Source organism: Dendrobium catenatum, unplaced genomic scaffold, assembly GCF_001605985.2.
Source record: "Dendrobium catenatum unplaced genomic scaffold, ASM160598v2 fragScaff_scaffold_853, whole genome shotgun sequence".
NCBI classification, from domain to species: Eukaryota; Viridiplantae; Streptophyta; class Magnoliopsida; order Asparagales; family Orchidaceae; genus Dendrobium; species Dendrobium catenatum.
In genome coordinates this window covers 6,830,120-6,856,920 of record NW_021319315.1, presented here as the reverse complement: position 1 = coordinate 6,856,920, position 26,801 = coordinate 6,830,120, and the positions used below count along the sequence as shown (strand labels likewise).

Genomic DNA, 26,801 nt, shown 5'->3' with positions numbered 1-26,801 from the left:
AGAAAATGAAGGGTGGAAAAGCTGTTGGACCTGATGATATTTCAATAGAGGTATGGAAATGCTTAGGAGATGAAGGAATTTCATGGCTTACTAAACTTTTTAATACTATTTTGAAGACTAAGAAGATGCCAGATGAGTGGAGAATGAGTGTGTTAATTCCTATTTTTAAGAATAAAGGTGATGTACAAGATTGTGCGAATTATAGAGGTATTAAGTTAATGTGACATACTTTAAAACTATGGGAGCGAGTTTTGGAGCATAGGTTGCGGCGTGATACTAATGTTTCTCAAAATCAATTTGGATTCATGCCGGGTAGGTCGACTATGGAAGCCATACATTTATTAAGAGGTTTGATGGAGAAATATAGAGAAAATAAGGATGATCTACATATGATATTTATTGATTTAGAAAAAGCATATGATAAAGTTCCAAGAGAAGTGCTATGGAGAGTTCTTGAAAAGAAAGGAGTCAATAATGCTTATATTCAAATTGTGACTTTGGGCAATAAAGTCATTAATAAGAGTACGCGTTTTAGATATCTTGGATCTATTGTTCAGAGTGATGGTGAAATAGATGGGGATATTATCAGCAGAATTCAAGTTGGATGGTTGAAGTGGAGGAATGCATCGGGCTTGTTATGTGATAGAAATGTACCCCTCAAACTTAAGGGAAAATTCTATAAGATGGTAGTGAGGCCTGCAATGCTTTATGGTGCCGAATGTTGGCCTTTAAAAGAGAAGCATAATACTAAGTTAAGTGTGGCAGAGATGAGGATGCTCAGGTGGATGAGTGGCTTTACCCTTAGAGATAGGATATGAAATGAGCATATACGTGAAAAGGTTGGAGTAGCTCCAGTAGAAGATAAGATTAGAGAAAGTCGCCTTAGATGGTTTAAAATTGCGCAATATGAGGCTCGCCTTGAGGCCCGCCTTTGCCCAATTCCAGTAAAAAATGCCTCGATGCTTACGCCTCGAGTTTTTTTATGAGGCTTGCGCCTCAACTTGGTTGAGGCCCGCCTCGCTTCACTGCATCAGGCTTACGCCTCACGCTATATATATTAAAACTTTCATAAATCTTGAAGTAAATGCCCGATATTGGACTCTATAGGAGAGGAGGAAGGGGAGAGAGCAGTTCATCATAATGATGATTTAAATGAAGAACCCTTAATAATGACAGTGCTGATGACTTATGAGTTTTTATGTGACATATCATTGCTATTTATTTTTGGAAATTAGAATTATATCCTAATGAAAAGAATACTGGGATTTGGGAAAGATAGAATTTTGAGTTGAACTACATTTCATGTTGTCTTATTATTTGGATATTTTGATTTCACTCATATGTTATGCTTTTTTATGTTTTATATTATTCACTCATTACTCATTAGTATATAAAAAATTTATCATCTTATGTTTACGCAATCTTTTGATTTTGAAGCTTACGCCTCAAAACGCCTTAAGGCTTACGCCTCGCCTCACAAATGAAAAACGCCTCAATACTCGAATACGCAATTTTAAACATTGCTTGTGTTCTCGTGGAGAAGGAAACACCTAAATTGATTGGAACACCTCTCAATATTGTTATAGGAGTGGTTGAACCATGTCCGATACTTCTATCTTCGCCCAATCTTCTTTTCCTTCCAAGCTTTTCAGCTCCACCAAAAATCTCACTACTTCACCCCTTCACCTCCTTGGAAGTGGCTTCAAAGGTGGCATTTTCTTTTCTTCCTCCAAAACTTCTACCTCGCAATCCTCCCTCATCGTCCATATATTCAGGTTTTTCCCCGATTACTAATTCGGTCAAAGGTATTCTCGCCTCCGCTGTTGTCGTTTGGGTGTAAAGCTTCAATATTTTCCTCATCATCTCCTCCAAGATGGCAAACTTCCCATAGATCTTCTCATTGATGGCTGAAATTTGAGTCTGAAAATCTAAAATCCTTTCCGCAAAATAAAATTTCAATTGCCCAATCTCCCCTTCCAACATTTCTACCTTTCTCCCATCCATAGGTACCAAGATCTATGCTCTGATACCAATTTGATAGGAAGCGGATGTAAAAATTGAGAAATTTAGGAATAAGAACACACAATAACACTTTTTATTGAAAGATCTATAAAGAAAAACTCAAGATACAGTTAGATCTTCAATTAGAGAGGAAGATCTGACTCTCCCAAATACCTAGCCGCCGACTAGAGTCCTCTCAAAAAAGACTACAACAAACATAAATCACATAATAAAAAAAATACAATATTGATAGCCTTAAGTGGTCTCCCATAATTCCCTCCCAAATTAGCCCAATTTCCCTAAATAATTCCCTTTCATATTTGAATTTAATTAGATCCCTTTCCCTAATTAATTTCCTCCCAATTGTAATTAAAAACTTTACTAAACAATTCCCCCTTAATTCCTCCTCCTCCTCTATAAATAAATCCCTCTTAGATTTTGAATTCAAATTAGATCGTTTACCCTAAATAATTCCCTCCCAATCAAATCAACCCCCTTTCCCAAATAAACAATCCTAATTCCCTCCTAGGTTTGGTCTTCTATGATAAGTAATTAATCATTTTTGAGCCCCCTCTCTCCTTGCTCACCGCCCACACTAGTGGGGCTCACAAGCCAACTGGTTCATCAATATTCACTTAAGAATATAATAACTAAAATTATGTTTTAAATTAAACTTAACTCCTTACCAATGAATCCACCAAATACTATATGATGAAAAGAAACCTTGAACTTATTGCTTATTTATTGGTTTTTCCACCTCACATATTTTCTACTCCTTTTTTATTACATATGATATCTTATAATATAACGAGTTTATTAAGCCTTGAAATTGGCAAACTAACATAATTGCATGAGATATAGGTCTGCTTTTAAAATTATTGCCATCATCAATTGCCTCAGCTAGTACAAATACAATATCATTATATGCACCTAAAATTAAAGATACTCTACCACCTATACATATATATAAAATTTGTCCCTCTCAGTACATCACAATGCTTTTAACTTTGTGGAGCAAAGTATCAAAGAGAGGAAAGTTGATACAAAACAAGCAAGGAGGCCTCTCATTAGAACAATTTTAATGGTTGATTATTATAATAATTAATTGTACATTATTTTTATCTTATTTTCTTTCTTTAAGAAATAAGGAGCCCATGATATAATGTTTTGAGAGAATATTTAAATATTAAAAATTAATTTGGAATCATATCAAGAAGCCCAAGTTAAAAATTCAAGATAATTAATCAAATATTTAATTGAATCCTATAAACTAGATTTGAATTGTTTATTCCCATGTATGAAGTGGTCTTGAGGGGAGACCATCATTATAACCTATAAAGGAGTTTTCAAGGAGGTACTTTGATGTATTTTCTTAGGAGTTTCCATCCTTTTTCTATAAAAATTAATGTATTATTTATACAAAAACAACATCAAGCCTTTGTCCCACTATGTGGGGTCGGCTACATGAATCCTTTTTCGCCATTGTGTCCGGTTAAAAGTCAAATTCTCATTTAAATCTAATAAAGAAAGATCATTTCTAATATTTTCTAACCAAGTCTTTTTAGATCTACCTCTACCTTTCTTAACATAAATCAAATCTAATAACTCAACTTTCCTAACCGGGTCATCGGAAGGCCTCCGTTTAATGTGACCAACCCATCTAATGGCGACTCTCTCTAATCTTATCTTCCACTGGAGCTACTCCAACATTTTCGCGTATATGCTCATTTCGTATCCTATCTCTAAGGGTCAAGCCACTCATCCACCTAAGCATCCTCATCTCTGCAACACTTAACTTAGTATTATGCTTCTCTTTTAATGGCCAACATTCGGCACCATAAAGCATTGCAGGTCTCACCACCATCTTATAGAATTTTCCCTTAAGTTTGATGGGGACTTTTCTATCGCACAATAAGCCCGATACATTCCTCCACTTCAACCATCCAACTTGAATTCTACTGATAATATCCCCATCAATTTCACCATCACTCTGAACAATAGATCCAAGATATCCAAAATGTGTACTCTTATTAATGAATTGATCGCCCAAAGTCACAATCCTCTCAGTAGGTCTATTGCTACTAAAATTACACTCTGTATATTCAGTTTTAGATATACTCAAGAGAAAACCTTTAGACTCTAACGTTGACCTCCATAATTCAAGTTTACCTTCAATATATATATACATATGTATATATATATAATTTGTCCCTCTCACTACATCACAATGCTTTAAACTTTGTGGAGCAAAGTATCAAAGGGAGGAAAGTTGATACAAAACAAGCAAGGAAGCATCTCATTACAACAATTTTAATGGTTAATTATTATAATAATTAATTGTACATTATTTTTATCTTATTTTCTATCTTTAAGAAATAAGGAGCCCATGACATATTATTTTGAGGGAATATTTGAATATTAAAAATTAATTTGGAATCATATCAAGAAGCCCAAATTAAAATTCAATATAATTAATCAAATATTTAATTGAATCCTATAAACTGGTTTTGAATTGTTTATTCCCATATATGAAGTGGTCTTGAGGGGAGACTATCATTCTAACCTATAAAGGAGTTTTCAAGGAGGTATTTTGATGTATTTTCTTAGGAGTTTCCATTCTTTTCTATAAAAATTAATGTATTATTTGTATCCCTATTGATTCAATGAAAAATAAATTTAATCTTTTGCAAAAACTTGTGTCTACAAATAGTTGGTGCTAACAGCTTTTGGATTGACTCGTAAATAAACTACAATTAAGATTTATGAAACCTAACATATCATTCTTCTTTCTTATTTCTTGTTCTCTAAATCCCCATTATCTGTGAAAAGCATTAATATTTAATACACTTTAACCTCACAAAAATTGAGACATGCCCCTTCCATAAAACCCTAACTTATAATCCACATACTACGACAAAGCCGCTTCAAAATTAAAAATTTTCTAAACACATTCAACAATACTAAAATGATCTGCACCCAAAACTTAGAATATGGAGGCCCTCAACCATTTTCATTAAAGAAAATTAATCATATATTGAAAGAAAGTCAGCCTAAAATTTGTCCACAGATTGTAAACTAGTCAATATTTTGCTTAGCCTTCTACCAACTATACTCCAAGAACCCTTGAAATATCTTAAAAACATCCACACTATAGATCTAATTGTGATAATTCATGGATTACTCCACAAAGCCTTAATATTCATGTCCAAATTTGTTTGATAAATATCAAATGCTAAATTCGTCAAAGCCAGATTTGTCCAGGCCTGGGAAATTTGATAAAACTTTATCCAACCGTTAAAGCTTATAGCTTTTCTTACCAATAATTGGTTTCTTTTGGTTAGATAACTCATTTTATTTGCATTTATGTTTTAAGCCATGCCAGTGATAAAGGTAAAAAAAATTGTATTAGTCTAAGAACGTACTCTGAACTTTATGTTAGCTCATATGATTGCCATAATTTCAAATTTGATTTAGTTTAATTAATTTACATATACCGTTGAGGTGGTTATGCTCGACTAATGTCTAATTTGGCCTCAAAAGTTCAATTCATTGTAGCTAAACTTTTTCAAGTCAGTCAGATAAATGCAAATGACCTTTGTCATTTAGATGGTAGGGTAGGATGGAGGCAAAGGATTTCTATGGATTATGTTTAGAAAATTTTAAATTAAATTGTGAATAATCAAAATTTAGATTGAGAATGATCTTGTATCGATCTTATCTATTAAACTAGGCTATGAAGGGTCAACATATAGTAATCTAAGAAGTATAATCAATAACTTTTAGCTTGAATAAAATTTTTCTTCTAGTTTTCAATATTGTGATTACAATTGGACATGTGATTCATTCGAATGTGCTACCAGTATGACAACATGATTTTGATGAAGTAATTTCCTTGTAACAGCATGAAGAGTGATTTTTCTCTAATTTCATAATTTCATTCATTATTTGTTTATTCTATCTATTTTATTATTAGCTAGTTTATTAATATTGATTTCGATCAAAATTGATAAGCAAAAAATCTGATTTAACCTGCAATAGAAAACCCTTATCCCAAGTCATCCTACATCATCACACATGAATCTTAAAGGCCTTACAGAAATATTAAGATGTTAAGTGTTGGAAGGGGAAATCGGACAATTGAAATATGAAATTTCAAATTTCCAAACTCAAATTCCAGCTGTCCACGAGAATATAGATGGGAAGTTTTCCATCATGGAAGAGATGATGAAGAAGATGCTCGAGATCCAAACCAAAATGATATCATCAGAGGCAAGGGCTGCCGCCGGCAGCCACGGGAGTGGGCAAAACCCTAATCCAATAAAGAGAGGGGAAGAATAAAAAAAAAAACAAGAGATGGAGATCTTGGAGGGAGAAGAGAGAGAGCCTCCTCTTGAGCCTATTCCTAGTGAGGAGACAAGTAGAAGGTATGGGGAGAGATGTGAGGCGGTTGGGTATGAGTGAATGGGTGATGAATCTAAAAGTAGAGGGGTTGATTATGAGCAAAGTGGTGCTGAATTTAAAGAGAGGGGTTGATTATGAGCAAAGGGTGCTTAATTTGAAAAGAGAGAGGCTAATTATGAGCGAAGGGGTGTTGAACTTGAAAGTAGAGGGACTGATTATGACCAGAGGGGTGCTGATTTTAAAAGGAGGGTTTGGATACGAGCATAGAAGGGATGATCGGAACACTTTGGCACGCAGGGGGGGGGGGCATGGGGAATAGGAGGTTATGGAGGAAATATGGGAAATAGAAGAGATCCGAGGGTAAAGAACCTGAAGATATCGTTGTTTAAGAGAGAGGATGCACATGGATGAATTTACAGGATGAAAAAATACTTTGCCGTCAAGACTGACAGTGGTCGGGCTGTGCTTGGATGAGAAGGCATTGGCATGGTACCAGTAGAGGGATATGAGACAACCCATATGAACCTAGAGAGAGTTTAAGGACTACTTGTTGGAACATTTCCTAACCAACAGGGGAGGAAACTTTTATGAGCAGTTATTCGCTCTGACTTAGGAGGGAACCGTGGTGAAGTACCGTGAGAGGTTTGAGCACCTCACCAACTGATTGGACTGACTTTTGGAGACTGTGCTGGAGGGAAACTTTATGAAAAGACTCAAATCAAATATTAGAGAGGCAGTTAAAGTGACAAGTCCTCGTGATTTGGGAGAGGTGATGGAGCTAGCCCAATTATTGGAGGATCAGAGGCACTTGGAGAGAGGCTAGAGGCAGCATCTCAGGAGGTTCATGCAGGATGACCACCATCGTTTTTGCTCCCAAGAGACCAACACCGAGTATTCTTAAGGAGGCCTCGAAGGAGAAGACCATAAGATGGTGAATTGGAGGAAACTTCAAAAAGCTCACTAAGACGGAGTTACAGGAGAAGATGGTGAAGGGGCTGTATTTTAGATGTGATAAGAGATATGCATTGGGGCACACGTTAAAGACCAAACTCTTTAGGCTCTCGCCATCTACAATGACAAGGAAACTGGGGAGGGTGGTGGGAGTGAGGCAATGGTGGAGGAAGAAAAGCTGCATATAGACATGGCAGAGGTCTTATTAAACTCAGTGTGAGATTCACTCCAAATCACATCATGAAAGTGGAAAGGATAGATAACAGACAGGGAGATAGTGGTGTTGATAAATAGTGGGGCTACTCACAATTTCATCTCCAACCAGGTCATAGACTAATTGGGGCTGAAATTGGTGGATGCAGGGTGCTACGGGGTGATGACGGCCACAAAGAAGGTGGATACATGCAGAGAAGTGTGTAGAGGGATGGTTCTAACTATACAGGGGGTCCAGGTGAGGGAGGACTTCCTTCATTGGAGTTAGAGAGCGTTGATGTCATCCTGGGGATGAAATGGTTGTAGACCTTGGGAGACACCATGATGCGGACATCGGTACGAAGATTTGGCGCATCTATCACAGGAGGCGTCGCAAATCGACGGCTATAATTTAAATCTTCAATTATGAGTTATTTTTCTGAATTTTAGTTCTTATTTGATGTATTTCCGGTTTTACCCATAGGTTGGTGTTGTGGCCCAAGGGGCAATCTTGTATTTTGAGTTTTCTTATATTGTGGCATATATATCGGGTCATAAGCTATTATAATAGGGATGAATTATTGATATTAAAAATTTGTGTTCAACACTTATGTTCTTTTGAGAGGATGATAGTGAGATTCCTATGGGAAGGAATCGGAGTTTTCACCAGCCGCAGGATGGGTCCGGGCTCGTGACTTGAAGTCCCTTGGAGAAGGGCAAAAGCATCACCCGTCAGTCTTCGAAAGAGTCCAAGGCTCGCGGTTCTTATCTTTTATCTTTTGTTTTATGTCTTATTTTTATTCCTTGTTGCTTCTAGTCGTTTATCTTCTTCCTCTACCTCCGTCCACCATCGTCGTTTCCATTTCCACCATAAGCCGCCGGCCACCTCACCAGAAAATCCTCCAAACCACTCGGCCTCATCCTCACTTCTCCGTCTCCTTGAAACTTCCTAATTAGGTTGATGATTTAATTGGGATGATCAAAGATTTCAAATCCGTTTGAATTTGAATTCGAAATCTTTCCTAATTTGATTGTTCTATTTTAGGAAAGTATTCGAATGACATCCTTTTGAATATTTTATTCATTGGGATTTAAATTGAAATTTTCCTAATCCCAAAACCTAAATTAGGAAGGTCAATTGACTCCATAATTTGCTCCCCCATCCTATGCTAGCCGCCGGCCTCATCCTTTTCTCATCTCTCCTTGGATTTCCTAATTTGGGGTGCATGATATTAGGACTTAATTTGAAATTCAAATTGCTTAAAATTTGAAATTTAAATTTCTTTCCTAATTTAGTTCACCTATTTTGGAAAGTGCTTAATTGAAATCAATTTGAATTTTAAATTAAATTGGATTAGATTATTTACTTTCCTAATTCTTTAAACCAAATTAAGAAGCCTTAAATGCTCTCATTAGATGCCTCCCATGCTCCTTCATGCCGCCAGCCCCTACAGAGAAGGTTTTGGATTTATTTCCTAATTCCTGTTTAGCTTCACTTGGAAATTTTTCCTCCAAATTTCAGCCACCTCTCTTAGCTGACTTTGAATAAATTGATTGCTTAATTGATTCCCAAAGAAAGCCCACTCAATTTGGAATTAATTTGAAGGCCTCCTCTCCCCTTGCCGAAATTAATTCCAACTCCTGATCAACATCCCTCCTAAAATCTGAGATTATTCCAAATTTTGTTACGGGATTATCTCCAATCCCTTATCCCTCTTCAATCTTTCAAGAGAATTGATATTTGGATTTCCTTCCCCAAGTCCCCAATTCTTATTCATAAAAACCTGAAATTTCTCTCAGAGTTTTGGATCAAAAGCTGAGATTGTTTTCAGATTTTTTAAGAGAAAGAAGTTTGGAGCTTGCTTCCCCTCCTCTCTCAAGAGAAAATCTGAGATTCTTCTCAGGTTTTGGGCAAAGAAGTCAGAATTTCCTTCAGATTTTGGAGAATAGATTCTCTCCCTAGCAAAGCCGTTTTCCCGTTCTACATCACACCAAGGTCAATTGAGAAGCACTGACTATGTAAATGATGGTTGAGAGAAGGAGAGTAGTGATCAGGGGAGATACAGGGCTATCCAAATCCACGATTTCTCTCAAAACCATGGTGATGACCATACGAGAGGTGGGGGGAGGATTTCTGGTAGAGTTGCAGAGTTTGGAGGGGATCATGGTAGAGGAGGGGGGAGACATCATTCTTTTAGTATAGCTGATTATATAGCAGTTCAGTTAGATCTTTCATCCATCTCCAAGATGGCTACCAATGAGGGAACATGAGCATCAGTTGCAGGCTAACCTGAAGAACTTTTGCTCTGCACAGCCCAGTGTGAAGTACATGAGGTACAAATCAAAGAGGAGAATTTGCCAGAATATGAGGCCACATGGGATTCGTATGAGATAATCAGGAGACAATTCTCATCCTTCCACTATGAGGACAAGGTACATCTTTGGGTGGGGTGGCGTGGGGTGGGGGTGTGCGGTGGGGTGGGGTGGTATTGTTACCCCCAGACCATGGGAGGGCGAGAGCCTTTTGCCCAGTTCAATAGAACTGAACCCAACTGAGAATTGAAAGGGGCCCCCTTAGTGGGGACCATTAAAGCTTTAATTCAAAATGAAAGGTGGAGAAATAGAGGGAGAGATATTTAGGAAGAAAAGTATGTTGATTTGGGAGGGAATTAGGGAAGCTTATTTAGAGCTAATTATAGGGTGATTTCAGGATTATGTGATTTGTGTTTGTTGTAGTCTTTTTTGAGGGGGCTAGCCGTCGCCTAGGGATTTGGGAGAGCCGAATATTCCTCTCCAATTGAATATCCAACTGTATTTGATGTTTCTTTCATATATCTTTCAATAAAAAGAGTCTTGGTGTAATCTTCTTACATTTTTCTTAGTGTCATTCGTTGATTTTTGAGGAAATTGCATCCACTTCATATCAGAAGACATTAAATTATAACAATGTTAGAAGCAATTGTACCTTGACTAAGAATCTTCCTAGCTAAATGATGATGCGGTATCCTCCCATCATTTCTTTCAAGGCAATTAAAGCACTAAGTTCTTTCCAAAAGTAAAAGAAAACACTGTTTAGCTCTAAGAGATGCGTTATTAAGTCACAATATTGATGCAAATCAAATAAAAGAAAATTAATAGAAGCCCATCAAGCTATATAAGTACTCATCAACTTTATCTGTTATTGTCAAATATACAAATAACTTCAAAATAGAAACAGAAACTTCATACTAACTTACCTACTATATCATCCGAAAAATTACTAACATCTACAAGATCAACCATCATTTGGATCAAGTTAACTCACAGTTACAAATGTCACAAGCAAAATAAGAAAAAATAAAATGAAATGCATATCACCGGAATTAAATGGGCTTTCAAAACTTCAAAAGCGTACCACAATGTTCTCATTAAGAGTATCCCGCTCTTCAAATGTCTTATCAAGAGTAATCTTCCCAAGTTCACTCCTCATAGTAGTTTGGGCCAGCTGGATCACCGCATATATCGGGTTCTCCACTCCGTACGAAGCAAGACACGGGTCAACAATCTAGAAGAAGCGATAAGCACTGCTCGAATCAGTAACCAACATATCGAATAACTCAAAATCCGCATCCCTAATAGAATAGCCCAAACCTTGACGTACAAAACTCCATCAATGAGTATGCTGACATTATCCTTGGTAATGGCAGACTGGTCCGGGATCGGGATCGCCTCCTCCTTGAGCGAGTGAACGTAAGCGATTCTATCAACGAAGGGAACAAGGAGGTGAATCCCAGAGGATAGGGTTTTAAGATACTTCCCGAATCGTTCCACTACGAATGCCTTCTTCTCGGGGACAATGCGGATGCCCCAGTTTGTCGGCGGCCCTGGTTGCTCATAGCTGCACCGATCAGGATATATGGTTAGGTGAGAAAGGGAACAGAGGAGCATGGAAGCTTTGAAGGAGAGTTTACCGAGCTGCCGAGAAGTCATCGCGGGAGCGGCCAGAGCGGAAATGGCGGATTAGGAGGACAGGGGGAGGATTTTGGTTGAAGGGGCTTGAGCGGCGGAAAGATGCTGCAGCGTGGTGGGCGATGGAGGAGGCAAGAGCGATTCCGGAGGGTCTTGCTCTCCACAGAGCCATTTTCTGTTTCCGGAATGATTTTTGGATTCTGGAAGAAAACCCTCGCAAAAACCTGGACCGAGGTGTATTGAGCTTTTTCCTCTAGCTGGAGAGCAAGCTTCGCAGACCGGGGTGATCGGTCCGTTGAAAACCTGGACCGGGGAGTTTTGAGTTGAAAATAAAAGCTAAAAAAATTAAGAAGATTGCCCGAGGAAAAAAATTTATTTGCAGTGATGTTTTCAAGTTTTATGTTATTTACAGGAATAATATCAAAATATAGATCTTATGTGCGGAGTTCTAACGAGAGAACCGTCCAATTTTTATGTCCAGTAAAAATACAATAAAAGTGGAGTATTGTTCACAATCATTGTGTTTTTACTGTGCACACTCATAAAAATCGGACACTTTCGATTCGGACTCCGCATGTAATAATCTCCACTGCTACCACCCATCAACCACCATCACCGCCCTGTACCACCTCATGCTAGCTTCCAACGAAAATTATATAACTATCATTCATAGGAGCACTGGAGCATCCGATAATGAAATTTTATATACTAATCTATGAAATTCTTAATTTCTTGGATGAGTTACTTCAAATTAAATAGAAATTTTTATGTTATTATATTAAAGTTTTGTTTGAGACCCTTTTTTATGACTTCTTAAAGCAATAATATTTTTATTAGAAAAAAATCATTTCATAAAATTTTAAACAATAAACTGTTAAGTTATTGTTCTTGCCTTGTAAAAATTAACTTTTTATATATAGTTTAATAGCATATTACAAATTAAAAAAAAAATTACATACATATCAATAAATTTTTATATATTTACATATCTAACATCTAAATTTATATATTTACTTACATATTATTTTAAAATTTCAATAATATTTGAATTTATACAAGAAAAAATATATATTTTATGTTAAATATTAAGGTTTCGTTTGGGACGACTTTCTTATTGCTTCTTAAAACAACTTTTTAGTATACAAATTTTAATTTTTTTTACTATTAAAAAACTGTTTTAAGAAACAGTAATAAAGTTAACCCAAACGAAGCCTAAATTTCCTTTAAAATGAATAAAATATACAAACAATTAATTAAAAGTTGAAATAAATTCATGAATTAGAAACATTTTTCAAAATAAATTAATATTTCACTGAGAAAGAAATTCAAAATACATTTCTTGAATAGAACAAGTGCAGGTAGCCAATCAATAATATACTTTTATTTGAATATCTGATTACAAATTCAAATCTAAAACTCCATGCTTCAATTAGCTATATATATATATATATATATAAATATGGAGAATTATTTCCTGTAACTCTTCAATAACTTAGAACCTAAAACCAAGACATGGTCTGCCAAATTCAGATAGAGGGAACAAATCACTCCAAAGGCAGAGAAAGAGCAGAAACAAAAATGTACAGGAGCATTCAAATGGACTCCCATGATCAACTATAACTTATCTGCTATCCTACCAAGAGCATCAGCAAGCTTGTTCAGAACACCAAGAAGGCCATTCACCTGATCCTTCCTCTGTTCTCTGTCTAGTTGGGTGTTTATGTTCTGCGATTCGAGCTGTGTCGCGAGCATTCTATTGTTTCGATCAAGCATTTCGATAATCTGGAACTGCAAGCTGGAGCTGTCTTCCTCATCTTCATGGGATGTTCGCCGCCGTTTCCGGTTTTCTCGCTTCGGAGACTCCTTGCTCGAGTTTTCAGCAGGAGTTTGCTGCTTATCTTTGGAAGGACCTGTAGCTTCTAATTCATATGAAAATATGATATGATGCTTCAGTATAGTGAATAACCAAGAGCTTAAAGTTTCATAATTCAAATAAACAAATTGTTGCTAGTTCCAAAACATGGGATCAAATACAGCAATAGAGAAGTGGACATTCTTAAAATGATAATACCACAGCTGATGAAGATACCATAATTTAACATTATAGAATAGCATAAAATAGATAATGTAAGCAATAATTTAGTCTATGCTTTTTTTGATAGATATAGTATCCTTTATAGACATCACACATTAGAGAAAAATAATTCCAAGGGGATGTTTGGTTGCAGGGTTTATCCAAGATTTAGGCTTCGTTTGGTACGGCTTTCTTATTGCTTCTTAAAGCAGCTTTTTAGTACAAAATTTTAGCTGCTTTAAGAAGCAACAAGAAAGCCGCTCCAAACGAGACCTTAGACTGTATTTAATGTAAATACACCCAACTGGATTTTTTTCTGGGTAATTACTTGATAACTTCCCAAAAGGTTTGTTAGATACCACCTGGAACCTGGATATGGCCATTTGTCAACGCAAATTTGCTTTAGAACATTGTTATGTCATATATAATCTAAATGTAAAAAAAAAAAATCATAAATCTTAATTAAAAAATGTATGATTTCAACATTTTGTAAATTTTCAGCATTATTTATTATTTATTCATCAAGCTGAATAAAGATGATCCATACAATAACAACAACAACATCAAGCCTTTATCCCACTAATAGATGATCCATAGATTGAGATAAATTTAATATTAAGTTTAGAATAAACATATTTTGATGAAAGCATTCTCTACACCTATTTATATTTGAAAAAAAAAATTTGAGATAACACAATTCATGTTAGGATGGGTATCATTGACCTTGGATGTGCATTGAAATTAGTGTTCTATATGATACTTAAGGAATGCACCAATCTTAGCACAAACCCAAGAGCAATGAAGTCCATCTTGACGTACGTGAATTCTATCAGGAGAATCTGCCACAATGTCTTTCCTTCGGATTTTACGCGATATAAAAATAGTGATATGCAAGAACCAAATCAATAAGTTTTACTATAATTAAAATATTTTGCTTCAGTTCAATTCTCAAGTCCTATCCAAAGCATTAAAACTTGGGATTAGTGACATGAGAATTAAGTGTAAGTGGATGAAACAGTTAATATGATCATTAGGGGGATACATAGCATTCAACAAAATCTCAAGGGAGGTATATAATAATTACCCAATTTTTTTTAGGCTTTCTTCATAAATTTAGTATTTCAAATCCAGAATTTGGTTAATTTTGACCTTAAATTCTAGCTTGTGTAAATTTTGTCAATAGAAGGATTTAAGGTACTTGAAAGTGTAGGTTTTAAGGATTTAGAAAATCCATGTACTTGCATCCAAATAGTTATAGGAATTTAATATATATTAAAGATATTGACAATTAAGCTTTTTTTTCTCAGAATTTCATATATTTGGATTTATAAGATTTACTAATATTTGCTTTTCCATATTAGATTTAGGCCATGTTTGGGGCGGCTTTTACTGCTTCTTGAAACAATTTTACAGTACAAAAGTTAAAATTTTTGTACAAGATAGCTGTTTTAAGAAGAAATAAGAAAGTTGTCACAAAAAAAAGATTTAGGAAATCGATGTACTTGCATCCAAATAGTTATAGGAATTTAATATATATTAAAGATATTGACAATTAAGCTTTTTTTTTCAGAATTTCATATATTTGGATTTATAAGATTTACTAATATTTGTTCTTCCATATTAGATTTAGGCTATGTTTGGGGCGGCTTTTTTACTGCTTCTTGAAGCAATTTTATAGTACAAAAGTTAAAATTTTTGTACAAGATAGTTGTTTTAAGAAACAATAAGAAAGTTGTCACAAAAGAAATCTTAGATGAGAATTTGACTATTAATCGGACACAATGGAGAAAAAGGATTCATGTAGCTGACCCATAGTAGGATAAAAACTTGTTGTTGTAATACTAATATTTGCTTTTCCTCCATGCTACCAAACAGCCCCTTCAATGTTAAAATAGTTGTACCTCATCATTACTCAATCAGACTACTTTTCACAAAAAAAAAGGTGGAATTGTCACAGTAAGTTAAAGGAAATTCTGTCACCACGCTGCCTTTTCTTTAAAATGACATGAATCTTCGAAAAACTTTCACAGCTACACATATCCAGAATAAACAAAAAAACAATATTTAATAGAGCGTTTCTTAAAATGTATTTTTGCTAAAATTTGATTCAACGAAGACAGTTGATATTGATCAATTTGTTGTTACTCCAAAGTTGGAACTCAGATGAATATCTTATGATAAACAAGAAGATAACTTGAAAACAAAAGTCGATTTCATGGTAAAATTAGCAGCAAAAATATATTAAAAAAAAAAAAACTCAATGAAACAAAGCATAACCTGGAGTAGATTCCTCCTCTTGAACTAATTCCAACTTCTTCTCTGCAATCAAACGAAAAAGCCAACAAAATGATCAATCTCAACAAAAGAAATTAAATTTAAGGGCAAAAAAATCAACAAAAAGCATGGGAGTATTTTAAAAATAATTAATTTGTGGGCCAAATTTTAGAAAGAAGCCGGACATTTCTTAAAATTAGTTTAAGGAGCGCATTTAAAAAAAAATTTAAAAAGGAGCAAAATAGCCAAATCATTTGGCGTATTCTGAATACGTTAAATGATTTGGCGTTTTCTGAATAAGCTAAATGATTCAGCGTATTCAGTTAAAAAAAAATTGTCATGTACAGAGAGAATGTGTAAGAGTGAGAGAGAGACAAGATGAGGGAGAGAGAAAAGGGGGAGAGAGAGGGCCAAACGGCATTGAAAGACAATAGAGAGAAAGATATGAATAATGTACTTTTTTATATATAATATTATGTAAATGTTTTTTTTAATATTAGTAATTTAATTTATTAAATAATTATTTATAAAAACTTTTTAATTAAAATAAATAAACTTTTTAATTATTTAATTTTTTAAATACTTAAGCAATTTAATTTATTACAAAATCTTTTAAATTTTCATTCTAATAAAATATTGATAAAAATTAAAATTATAATTGAATATTATTTTTAATATAAATAATTTAATAAAATATATTCTAATGAATTTTTAATATTACAAATTTAATTTATTACAAAAGCTTTAAAATTTTTATAAAAATAGAATAAAAATGTAATGAAATATTATTTTCATTTTCATTACATTTATATTAAATGGCCTAAAAAATTAATTAAAAATTATTTTTATACCTATTTATTTTAATTAAAAAGTCTATAAATAATTATTTAATAAATTAAATTACTAATATTAAAAATAATATTTACATAATATTATATATAAAAAAAACACGTCTTCCATCTCTCTTTCTCTCTCGTGTCTTTCCATGATGTAGCCCTCTCTCTCCCACTACCTATCTCTATCTCTCTCTCTCACATTCTCTCTCCATGCCAATTGTTTTTCTTTTTAACTGAATACGCAGAATACGCCAATTGATTTAACTATTTTGCTCTTTTTTAATTTTTTTTTTTAATGTGCTCCTTAAACTAATTTTAACAAATACTGTGCTTCTTTCTAAAATTTGACCTCAAAGACTCATATAATTTTTTTCCTTCATGAAATTTACAAGAAAATATCATCTTATATGAGTTGCTATTAATTTATCTTCATCAAATAATACTAATAATTTCTCTCACTATCACCACAATATTCAACACGCAACAGTTCCATTATTCATAGAATAAAAATAAAAAAGTAGAAAGCAATACCAAACGAACGCTACATGTGCTTTGAATTTAGGAAAATTCATAAGCCTCAAGCATGTAAAAATATTAAAAGAACCTGATAGATCTACTGGAAACAATCCTGACATGACGTCAGCCGGCTATGTAAAACTGATGACGCACCTCTGCCTTCGTCTTCAACGGATGAGCTCGACTCTTATTTCCAAGTTGCTTCCTTTTGCCCTTTCTCATGGCTTCATGGCGTATCACACTATAAAAGCAGCAATAGAGCAACCATACGCCCATTCTCACCAAAGAAGTTTCTTTTTTTTCTGCTTTGTCACCAAGGAAGAGGAATGGCCTCCTCAGAAGCAGAAGGCTCGTTACCGCCGGCGATGGCGCTGGTGATTGATGAGCTGACAAAAGGCCGTCAGTCCGTAGCCACACTTGCTACCCTGCTTTTTGTTGATCCGCTGGAGTTGCAAACCGCAAAACTCCTCCTTGAAGAGACTATGAGCACAATCTCCAAAGCAATTGCAATTCTGGAGTGTGTAAATAGCCAACAAGACCACACGGCGGTTCAATTGGAGTCCCCTTCTTCTGCTGTCACAAGTAAGGGTCCAGTAGGGAAGAGGAAGATCCAGAGCACAAGGAAGGCGGCCAGCAGGAAAAGGTAATTGATGATTTCAATTATGGGAAGGGAGTGTTTGGTCATTAACCAAGAAGGAACAAGTGGTTGTTGTAGAAGTACTGATACTAACCAATCAAATAGGCTTTTGCAACTCAAATTCAAGTGTAGGGACAATTGCACCTGCTTGTTTTCAATATTTTCAATCTATAAACTCTTCTTCTTCTTCTTCTTCTTCCTTCTGTTGTTTTTTGAAGCTTAATAGCTTATTCAGTTATTTTCTGTTTGGCTTGCAGAGGGAATCCATATTCCTGGAAAAGGGTTACTTCAGCTACCATTGAAGATGGTCATACATGGAGGAAGTATGGGCAGAAAGAGATATTTAGTGCTAAACATCCAAGGTATTACTTTATAGAAGGGGAAAATTAGAACAAACTAATCAATTATCATAAAAACTTCCTGCAGTTTCTTCAGAAAAGGCTTATGATTAACTTCTTGAACAGCACTAACTATCTGCATACCATGTTCTTGCAGAAGCTACTTCAGATGTACATACAAATATGATCAAGGCTGCAAAGCGACAAGGCAGGTGCAGAAGTCGGAAGAAGACCCCTTTTTATATGTGATCACTTACTTTGGGGAGCACACATGTGAAGCTGCGAAAGAGAACAATCCTAGATGCAGAGAACCATGTGTTGTTAGCTTTGAATCTAACAAGATCAATGAAATCAAGCAAGAGATTGCCTTCTCTTCCTTCCCATCTCACAAGCAAGAAAATGAGGAAGAAGTTGTAAGCAACCTCACCTCCGTTGATTCTCGTTCAAACTGCTTGGAGCAGCCAGCGATGGAGTTACATAAGTCATCTATAACAGGATTGGAGCCCGGCTGGAGTGATTCATCTTCGGGCTTGAACTTTTCCATCAACAGTTATGATGTGGAATTTATGGATCTTGAGGACATATTAAGTTTTGAACTAAATGAATTTTTTGCATGGTAGGTTAATGTGGAGACCTCAGTTTCTGTCACTGGAATGTATGGAGTTCGTTCAGAAGAGAGTTTAGCATCCTCTTTCCTGTTCCAAAGTTTCGAGTTTGACTTAGTATAGGAGAAGAAGATTTGATATAACTTCAGCATCGAGACAGTGAATGTAAAAAATAGCTACTGCTTTTTGTAGCCGTCCCTGATAAAAGTTATTTCGGTGTTCTGTAGATTTGGTATCACTTATTTGTAAACAGTTTGGAAATTTTGATGATGTAGAGACCTTAGAATCATTTCCCAACTGCCTCAGCAAGAATCTGAGCACCGCAACCTTCCGTGCAACTTCGGTTGAAGTGGTTTTAGCTAGTCCTTGTTTCACACCATTAGATTGCCATCAAAAGTACAGTCTTCTAATTAAACCACTCTTTTTTTGTCAGAACAAGTAGATTTCGTTTTGATATCATCTAAAAATATTCAGCAGAAACCAAATCCTTAATTATTCCAGGAGAACAAACTAATCACAATGATTCGAACCCTTCAACAAGTTTCATATTTCTTTTGAGGCTTCTTAGGGAAGCATGGATTTCTGTGGTCAATGCAGAGGATGAATCCCCGGAATTAAAAACTTGAACTTTATCCACAACCTCAATCCAACTGCAACCTGGATTCTTGGGCATTCCTGCTTCTTTCATCTGAACTCTAAGGCTTGCAGCCTTCTCCCGCAAGCCCATCTCCCCATAAAAATTCAAAACTTGAGTGTAGCTTCCACTTTCTTGAGGCTTTGCTTTAATTAGGCGACCACTGGCTATTTCTCCAAGATGCAAGACCCTGTGAGATCTACAAGCACTTAAAAAGCATAGCCATATCCTCTGATCAGGCTCCACCGGCATATCTTTAACGAAGCAATAAGCTTCATCCAGGCAACCCGCACGACCGAGTAGGTCCACCATGTTTGCATAATGCTCCATTGCAGGCTTTATTCTGTAACAATTTATCATAGAATCGAACAATTTGCGCCCTTCCTCTACTAAACCAGAATGGCTACAAGATGAGATTAAAGATAGAAATGAGGTTCCATCTGGTATTATCTTCAATTGCTGCATCTCATCAAACAAATTTATTGCCTTCAAGCAATGCCCATGAGAACCATATCCAGCTATCATTGTATTCCAAGTAACGAGGTTCCTAACGGTCAATCTGTCAAAAATCAGTTGTGCATATCTCAGGCAACCACATTTCATATACATGTCAATGAATGAGTTCCCAACAATTTCATCACAGAAAATTCCATTTCTCACTAGATATCCATGTATCATTTTCCCTTTACCTAATGCTGCAAAAATGGAAACTGAAACAAGAACACTGGTAATAGAAACAGAATCAGGAAGCAAGCCATTTTGAGCAATTCCAGCAAATGCGTTGATTGATTCATCCAATAGGCCGTTGTGGCTGTACCCTGATATTAGAGAATTCCAGACCACGAGATTCTTTTTGGCAATGGCACAGAAGACGCTCGCTGCTGATAATGGCAAACCACACTTAGAATACATACAAATCAAAGCACTAGCCACAAATGGATCACATATGGTACCATTCTTTATAGCCAACGAATGTATCTCATAACCAAGTTGTAGCCAGTCCATGGTGGTGCAGGCAGATAAAATGCTTGCAATAATTACAGAATCTGGAATAAATCCTTCGGCACAGAACTGATTAAACATTTGTAAAGCATGATTATAATGTTTATTTTGGCAAAAGCCAGTGATCATAGAACTTAACAAAACAACATCCCATTCCTTCACTGAATTGAAAAGGATGATACCATCATGGACATCTCCAATTCTCATGTACATGCTTATTAAGGAACTTTGCACCGCAATGGTACTTAATTCTGGCATTTTTATCAATAGCCCATGAATTTTTCTTCCAAACTTCCAATGACCAACCATGCTGCAAGCAGAAATAACATTTGTTATCGTAATTGAATCAGGCTTGACGTTGCTAGCTCTCATTTGATTATAGGCATCCAAAGCTTCTGAAGCACAAGAATTACTGAAAAAAGCAGAAATCATCGAGTTCCATAGTTGAACTTCTTTGCTGGGCACAGAATCAAAGAGTCTGAAGGCCTCAACCATCGATCCAACATTAGCATACAAAGAAATCAAAGAACTGCAAACGTAAGAATCCAAATCAAATCCCATCTTTATGGCACAACAATGAACCCCTTGACCGAATCCACTTGCATCCAACATTGTGCACGCCACAAGAACACAAGAAGCGGTCTCAGACTGGACCTCGAAACCCTCAAACACCATCAGCACAAAAAGTTCCAAACTTCTGTCCCATAGACCATTATAACATAACCCTGAGATGAGAGCATTCCACATTGAAATGCTCTTATCAAATACCCCATCAAACACTTTGCAAGCTCTACTTACCTTCCCAGTTCTCGAATACGCATGCATCAATGCAGTGAGAGCAAAGGTGTCATGGTCCAATGCATTTCTAACAAGAAAACCATGAACTTGTTCACCTTGCTCGAGGCCCAATCCGCCATCGCTGCAAGCCTTGAGAAGAATGGTGAGAGAGTGACAATCAGGCCTCAAACCCGCAAGCTGCATTTGGCGGAGATATGCGAGGCCTTCGTGATAATGTTGCTGATGGAAATAGCCACCGACCATGGAGTTCCACACGGTGGCATCTCTTTGAGGCATTTGGTCGAACACGAGGTTGGCATCTGACAGATGGCCGCATTTAGAATAGAGGACGATGAGGGAGCTGGCAATGTAGAGATCTGAGTGGAGACCAAGTTGGAAAATAATGGCGTGGATTCTCTTCCCATGGGAAATGTCAAGGCGGGAAGAGCAATTCTTGAGAAAAGAAGGAACAGTGAACTTGTTCAGTTTAAAGTTGTAGTGAGCCGTTAAATGGAAGAGCCGGAGCTCGCCTGCCAAGGAAGAAAAATGCGGAGCATGCAGACGAAGAAGAACAGTAAGCATTTACTGCAATAACTTGGTCAGGAGTTGATATAAATGTATATTTAGGAATACAATAAAATGTTCAAAGTATAAAGAATTTCACTTATGTCATCAGATTAGAGATAGCTATCTTAGATGATTTGTCAATAAAACATCTTGTCTTCTGATAACCTATTTAAGGAAAATTTTTTACGTGAGGTGTCCGGATGCATCCGGAGGTCAATTCGGACGCGTCCGGAGGTCAATCCAGATGTGTCATGTCATCCAATACATAGTGCATTGGATAACATGACGCATCTGGATTGGTCTCTAAACACGTTTGGACACCGCACAGAATAACCTATTTAAGAGATTATATTAAAAATGATAGAGGTTGATCTAAAAAGATTTTTTTTTTGGAAATAGGTATCCACTTGTTGTCACCCTTTAAAGGGTGCTTGGCGGCGTGATTAATCCTCGACTGACCTAGAACAACTACCCCAGAAATCTCCTGGTTAACCCTTGATTGGGCCCCACTTAAGAGGCGCTACCGTTCAAGGAGAATCAAGCACGGGTTGGAAGGTTTCCAACCGTTCTCACCGACCAACCAAGCTAAGCAATGATGGGTAAAAAAGATTTTATTAGAAAGCATCATAAATGACTTTTTTATTATGTTTAAATGAGAATTTGATTTTTAGTAAGATACAATGGAGAAAAATAATTCATGTAGTCAACCTCATATAGTGTGATAAAAGTTTCACGTCATTATTGTTGTATAAATAATTTGATTAAAAATATTAAATATTTTTATAGTGATTATATATATATATATATTTTAATTAAAGCTCTTTCTATTTCAGTCATGTTTTTTATGATAATTTCGGTCAAAATCGAATCTCATATATATTCACATCGGCCTTAGATTTTTGTTTTTTTGTTTCAAATCGTAGGGCGCATTGGCTGTTTCACATTTCTTCTATAGATTTGACGTTTATGAATGTGGAGAATTCTAAAGATCAAATTTGTTTTCTTTCATTTGGTTCACACTTCACATCTATTGGTTATTAAGCAAATTTGGGCCAAATAAGCAACTGCTTTTAGATTATCTCAATTTATTTATTCATTTTTTTATTTAGGACAATTTTATTATTACTTCTTAAAGTAGGTTTTTAGTATATAAATTTTAAAAAATTACTTTAAGTAGTAAGAAAATTTTCCCAAAGCATCTTTTGGGACAGCTTTCTGATTGCTTTCTAAAGAAATTTTCTGGTACAAAAATTTCATGAATTATAAATTTTTGTACTAAAAAACTACTTTGAAAAATAGTAAGAAAACCATCCAAAATGAAGTCTTAGGCTTAGTTTGGCACAACTTTTTTGTTACTTTTTAAAAATAGAATTTTAGTAAAAAAATTAAAATTTTGTATTAATTTTTTTTTAAGAATCAATAAAAAAGTCATCACAAACGAAGCCTGATCATATTTTCTTCTCCATGATCTTGAGTTAAGGGATGTGTTGATGTTGTCCAACAACGATCATTCTAACCTTACTCGCCTGCCGACCATAGTCGCTCGTCTACGGTCCTTCCAATCTCATCCGCCCACCAACTACGGTCTTTCCGGCCATCATTGCTCACTTACAGTTCTTTCGATCATTGTTGACCGACTACAGTTCTTTCGACTATGGTCATCATTTTCGCGGTAGATATTGTATTTTCTCTTAGATAAAGTTGTGTTTTCTCGTCTCTCCAATCTTTTATAAAGTATAACTCTTCATTCACCACTTTTAAAGTTTATTAGATTATTTGATATTTGTACGATTGTGAGCAGGGGCAGATCTACCTAAAGCCCAGGGGTGGCAATTGCCCCCTAATTGCACCAAAAAAAAAAATTATTATTATATGATTTTTAGGCAATTTGTCCATCGTCATCTATTTTTTGTCTTTATTACAAGGGTTTTAAAGCAATTGCACCCCCTCCCCCCCTAAAAATTTTAAAATACTATCGTCTTTAGGCAATTACCTCCAGCATAATTAAACACATTATGTAGATGTGTTATTATTAAAGAACGATGAACCAAATACAAAGAGAAATAGTAAAATATCCTTACAGCCCAAAATTTATTCTGGGCAAGTCGAACCCCACGACCTGATCAGGCATGTCGAATTCTATTAGTGGGCGATGCCGCCTTAGACCCCAAGTATATCTATGAAATCTTTACACTTTTACTTATAAGTTTGTCCCCTGAAAAATTAAGGCTGATTTCGCCCTTGATTGTGAGCATAAGAGTTAATTTACATAAAATTTGATTTTCTATTTAATGGTACTTAATTTTTATTTTCAATTACTTTATGATATTCATCATACTTGCTCCTCCATTTATATATATATACTCGATTTCCTAACAACTAGTATCTAAGTAAAGTAATGAATACTAGAATGACATCAAATTCAATATTGAAAAGTTTAGTAGTTCAAAGAATTTGGCCTTTGGAGAACCAGGATGCATGGTGTAGTTGTCCAAAAAGAAACTATAAAAGCACTCATGGTACTTAACTAGCTGCTTAAAATCATAAGAAGTCATGATAAAGATGAATGAGAAGGCTCTCTCAGTCATTCAAATGTGTATGCCATATGAGGTCTTATTAGAGGACTTAAAAAAAATTATAGAATGTTTGTGGCTCAAATTATTGTCTTTCTATATGACCAAAAGCTCTTTGATAAACTTTATGAAAAATATTGATCTTATTTGCTTTACATGGAGGAATGTATGCCAATTAAGTCACATTTCAATGAGTTTTATTTCATCATTATACTTTTAAGTAATATTAATATAATTAATATTATGCTCTTTAGCTTTCTTTTACAAGTATATTTGAGATATATTATATGATAATGATACAATAAGTTTAAATTATATTAATAACTAAATTCTTTCGAAGAAGGTGATTTTAAAACTCAAGGGAGATGATAAATCAATTGGAAATTTATTACAGATTAGAGGGAGATTCTATGAGCGAGTGTTCCCTCTTAATTATGTTAGTAGTGAATCTCAAAATAAATTTAATGAGATTATTTACTTCAATTGCAAAGAAAATAAGGACAAGTAGAAAATAGAACAATAATAAAAAGAAAAAAACCAATTGATGTAATTATTGTTGCAAGTTTTTTCAAATATAAAATTGGTGGTACCCTTTTTTTGACAAAAGATAACATATTTAAGTAGCAATGGATTATATACTTATCTTATTCTAATCACATGTATCCTGGTCTAGATATATTTGTCATGTAAGAGCTCATTTTTTTATGTCATTGAATTTCGAAAGAAAGAATTCTATCCCAGATACATGGGAATATTGTAGTCGGTAAAATGGGATTCACAGAGTTCACAACCGCAATATTCAAATTATCCACGACATTAACAATGTCAATGCAAGTATCCCCATTAACCATCAAACCATTTGCATTCCCATCAGAGTTAATAGGATTAGTATTATTAGAAGTAACAATCATCGAGATAGAGGATTGCTGGGGACGACATTCACCCTTCAAATATTTGATATATTTACAGATAACATAAAAGGGAGGAGTAGTAGAAATAGCTTCCTTGAGATCGGCATCGACAACGGTGGCTAGCGTTGCCGAGAGAGAGCTAGGAGAAAACCCTAAAGGAGCAGGGAGCGAGGAGAGCTGTCCTCTTACCTTCTATGTTGTAATGTTTGAGACTCAAATAAAGAAGCGAAATAATTACATGTTTACCTTCATTTTTTTCTCGTTCTTTCTAACAACCCGAGGCAATAGAAGGGGATTTGATGTTCTTATCTGCAAAAGGCTGATCTTTTGAGCTTGAGCCAACTTGATCAAAGAGGGAGTTCAATTATGCTTGCTCTAACAAGTTAGAAAAGTGTTAGAGGACTACTTATTAGTAGCAAGTGTGCCAAGTGAAATAAAATGAAGAACCTAGGATCCAAAGTATGAAGAGAAGAGTTGGGCCTCGTTTGTGACGGCTTTTTTTCCGTTTCTTAAAGCATATCTCTAGTACAAAATTTTAAAAAAAATTATACTAGAAAGCTGCTTTAAGAAACAAAAAAAAGCCGTCCCAAATAAAGCATTAATAGTAGTAGAAATGAGATCAGTGGCAGGGAATGAATGCACTACTACCGCAATTTAGTAGATGATGCACAAGATTGCCATTGAGAGGGCAAGTGAAAATGTGAAATCTTCATGGGAGAAGGAAACACAATTCTTACAAGATTTCAGCTTTCAATCATATTGGTTTTTCAACTAGGATTTCATGAGTTCATTTAGATTGGTTGAGAAGAAGTCTGGATATTTGAGAAAGGCAAAACATGAAAGCAGACCCAAACTAACTCAGCTTGGAATTGGATATCGTTAAATAACTAAGAGCAAGAGGATTCTCACACAACTTGTAGATAAATAAATATTATTCCAGCAACTGTGAGGGGACATTTGGTGGTTTAATTCATAACGGAATATGAAAAAAAAGTCCTCCTTGGCAGGAACTTTTATTCGGTCAGGACACCTGACGTAGCTCTACATTCGGACGCCAATAAAATATCGCCACGTGCTCTTACTCTTTACCTCGCGGCCCGACGACCTGGCCCGGACCGGAACACGGTATTGCTATGTATTAGCTGATTTGTGCAGACCAGGGTATTGCTCGGTAACGAGAAATACCACTATGTCAAGACCAATACCTAGCAATACCGAGTAATACACCTGTTTTGCTAGGTATTGTTTGGTATTGGTCTTGGCATAGCGGTATTTCTCGTTATTGTCAATCAATACCTAGCAATACAGAGCAATACCTAGCAATACAAGAATATAGCAATACTGGTTTTTGGTCCGAGACGGGTTGTCGGGGCGCGCGGTAAAAAGTAAGAGCACGTGGCGACATTTTATTGGCGTCCGGATGTAGAGCTACGTCAGATGTTCTGACCTAATAAAAGCTCCCTAGGCAAGACGAATGTCCCAGCCCCATTTTTATAAGGGAAATTTACATACATACCACTTTATAGCATCCTATTTACATATCTAATACATATTTTTTTAATAT

The 26,801-nt window shown here is 35.5% G+C and overlaps 4 protein-coding genes across 4 annotated transcripts in view; 1 reads left to right on the top strand and 3 right to left on the bottom strand.

The window, feature by feature from the left end:
* LOC110107389 (stomatin-like protein 2, mitochondrial) overlaps positions 1–11,780 on the bottom strand; it is a 34,589-nt gene extending 22,809 nt beyond the window's left edge. The window contains exons 1-3 of the mRNA XM_028696994.1: positions 11,496–11,780; positions 11,176–11,422; positions 10,940–11,089 (exon numbers count right to left, since the gene is read on the bottom strand). Coding sequence (XP_028552827.1) covers positions 10,940–11,089; positions 11,176–11,422; positions 11,496–11,665 — 567 coding nt within the window. The 5' untranslated portion in view covers positions 11,666–11,780. The remainder of the gene's footprint in view (positions 1–10,939; positions 11,090–11,175; positions 11,423–11,495) is intronic.
* A 1,072-nt stretch (positions 11,781–12,852) lies between these two features.
* On the bottom strand, positions 12,853–17,469 carry LOC110107431 (trihelix transcription factor ASR3-like). The gene is made up of 2 exons (XM_028697032.1): positions 17,347–17,469; positions 12,853–13,440 (listed from the first exon to the last, which is right to left on the bottom strand). The coding sequence occupies exons 1-2, from the start codon at positions 17,467–17,469 to the stop codon at positions 13,108–13,110; spliced, it is 456 nt and encodes a 151-aa protein (XP_028552865.1). The 3' UTR covers positions 12,853–13,107.
* LOC110107390 (WRKY DNA-binding transcription factor 70) lies at positions 17,233–19,011 on the top strand. Its single transcript, XM_020837636.2, has 3 exons — positions 17,233–17,836; positions 18,088–18,192; positions 18,326–19,011. The coding sequence occupies exons 1-3, from the start codon at positions 17,520–17,522 to the stop codon at positions 18,786–18,788; spliced, it is 885 nt and encodes a 294-aa protein (XP_020693295.1). The 5' UTR covers positions 17,233–17,519; the 3' UTR covers positions 18,789–19,011.
* Positions 19,012–19,252: 241 nt separating this feature from the next.
* Positions 19,253–21,842, bottom strand: LOC110107387 (pentatricopeptide repeat-containing protein At2g40720). Its single transcript, XM_020837633.2, has one exon. The coding sequence runs from the start codon at positions 21,766–21,768 to the stop codon at positions 19,288–19,290; it is 2,481 nt and encodes an 826-aa protein (XP_020693292.1). The 5' UTR covers positions 21,769–21,842; the 3' UTR covers positions 19,253–19,287.
* Between the last annotated feature and the right edge of the window lie 4,959 nt (positions 21,843–26,801).

What these genes read in the sequence shown, in the direction of transcription:
- LOC110107431 (XM_028697032.1), bottom strand. Translation starts at nt 17,469, where the DNA reads ATGGGCGTATGGTTGCTCTATTGCTGCTTTTATAGTGTGATACGCCAT. An exon ending in CGTTGAAGACGAAGGCAGAG is followed by an intron (nt 13,441 to 17,346) that starts GTGCGTCATCAG and finishes ACTATACTGAAG; the next exon opens with CATCATATCATATTTTCATA.
- LOC110107390 (XM_020837636.2), top strand. Translation starts at nt 17,520, where the DNA reads ATGGCCTCCTCAGAAGCAGAAGGCTCGTTACCGCCGGCGATGGCGCTG. An exon ending in AAGGCGGCCAGCAGGAAAAG is followed by an intron (nt 17,837 to 18,087) that starts GTAATTGATGAT and finishes TTTGGCTTGCAG; the next exon opens with AGGGAATCCATATTCCTGGA. An exon ending in TTTAGTGCTAAACATCCAAG is followed by an intron (nt 18,193 to 18,325) that starts GTATTACTTTAT and finishes ATGTTCTTGCAG; the next exon opens with AAGCTACTTCAGATGTACAT.
- LOC110107387 (XM_020837633.2), bottom strand. Translation starts at nt 21,768, where the DNA reads ATGCTTACTGTTCTTCTTCGTCTGCATGCTCCGCATTTTTCTTCCTTG.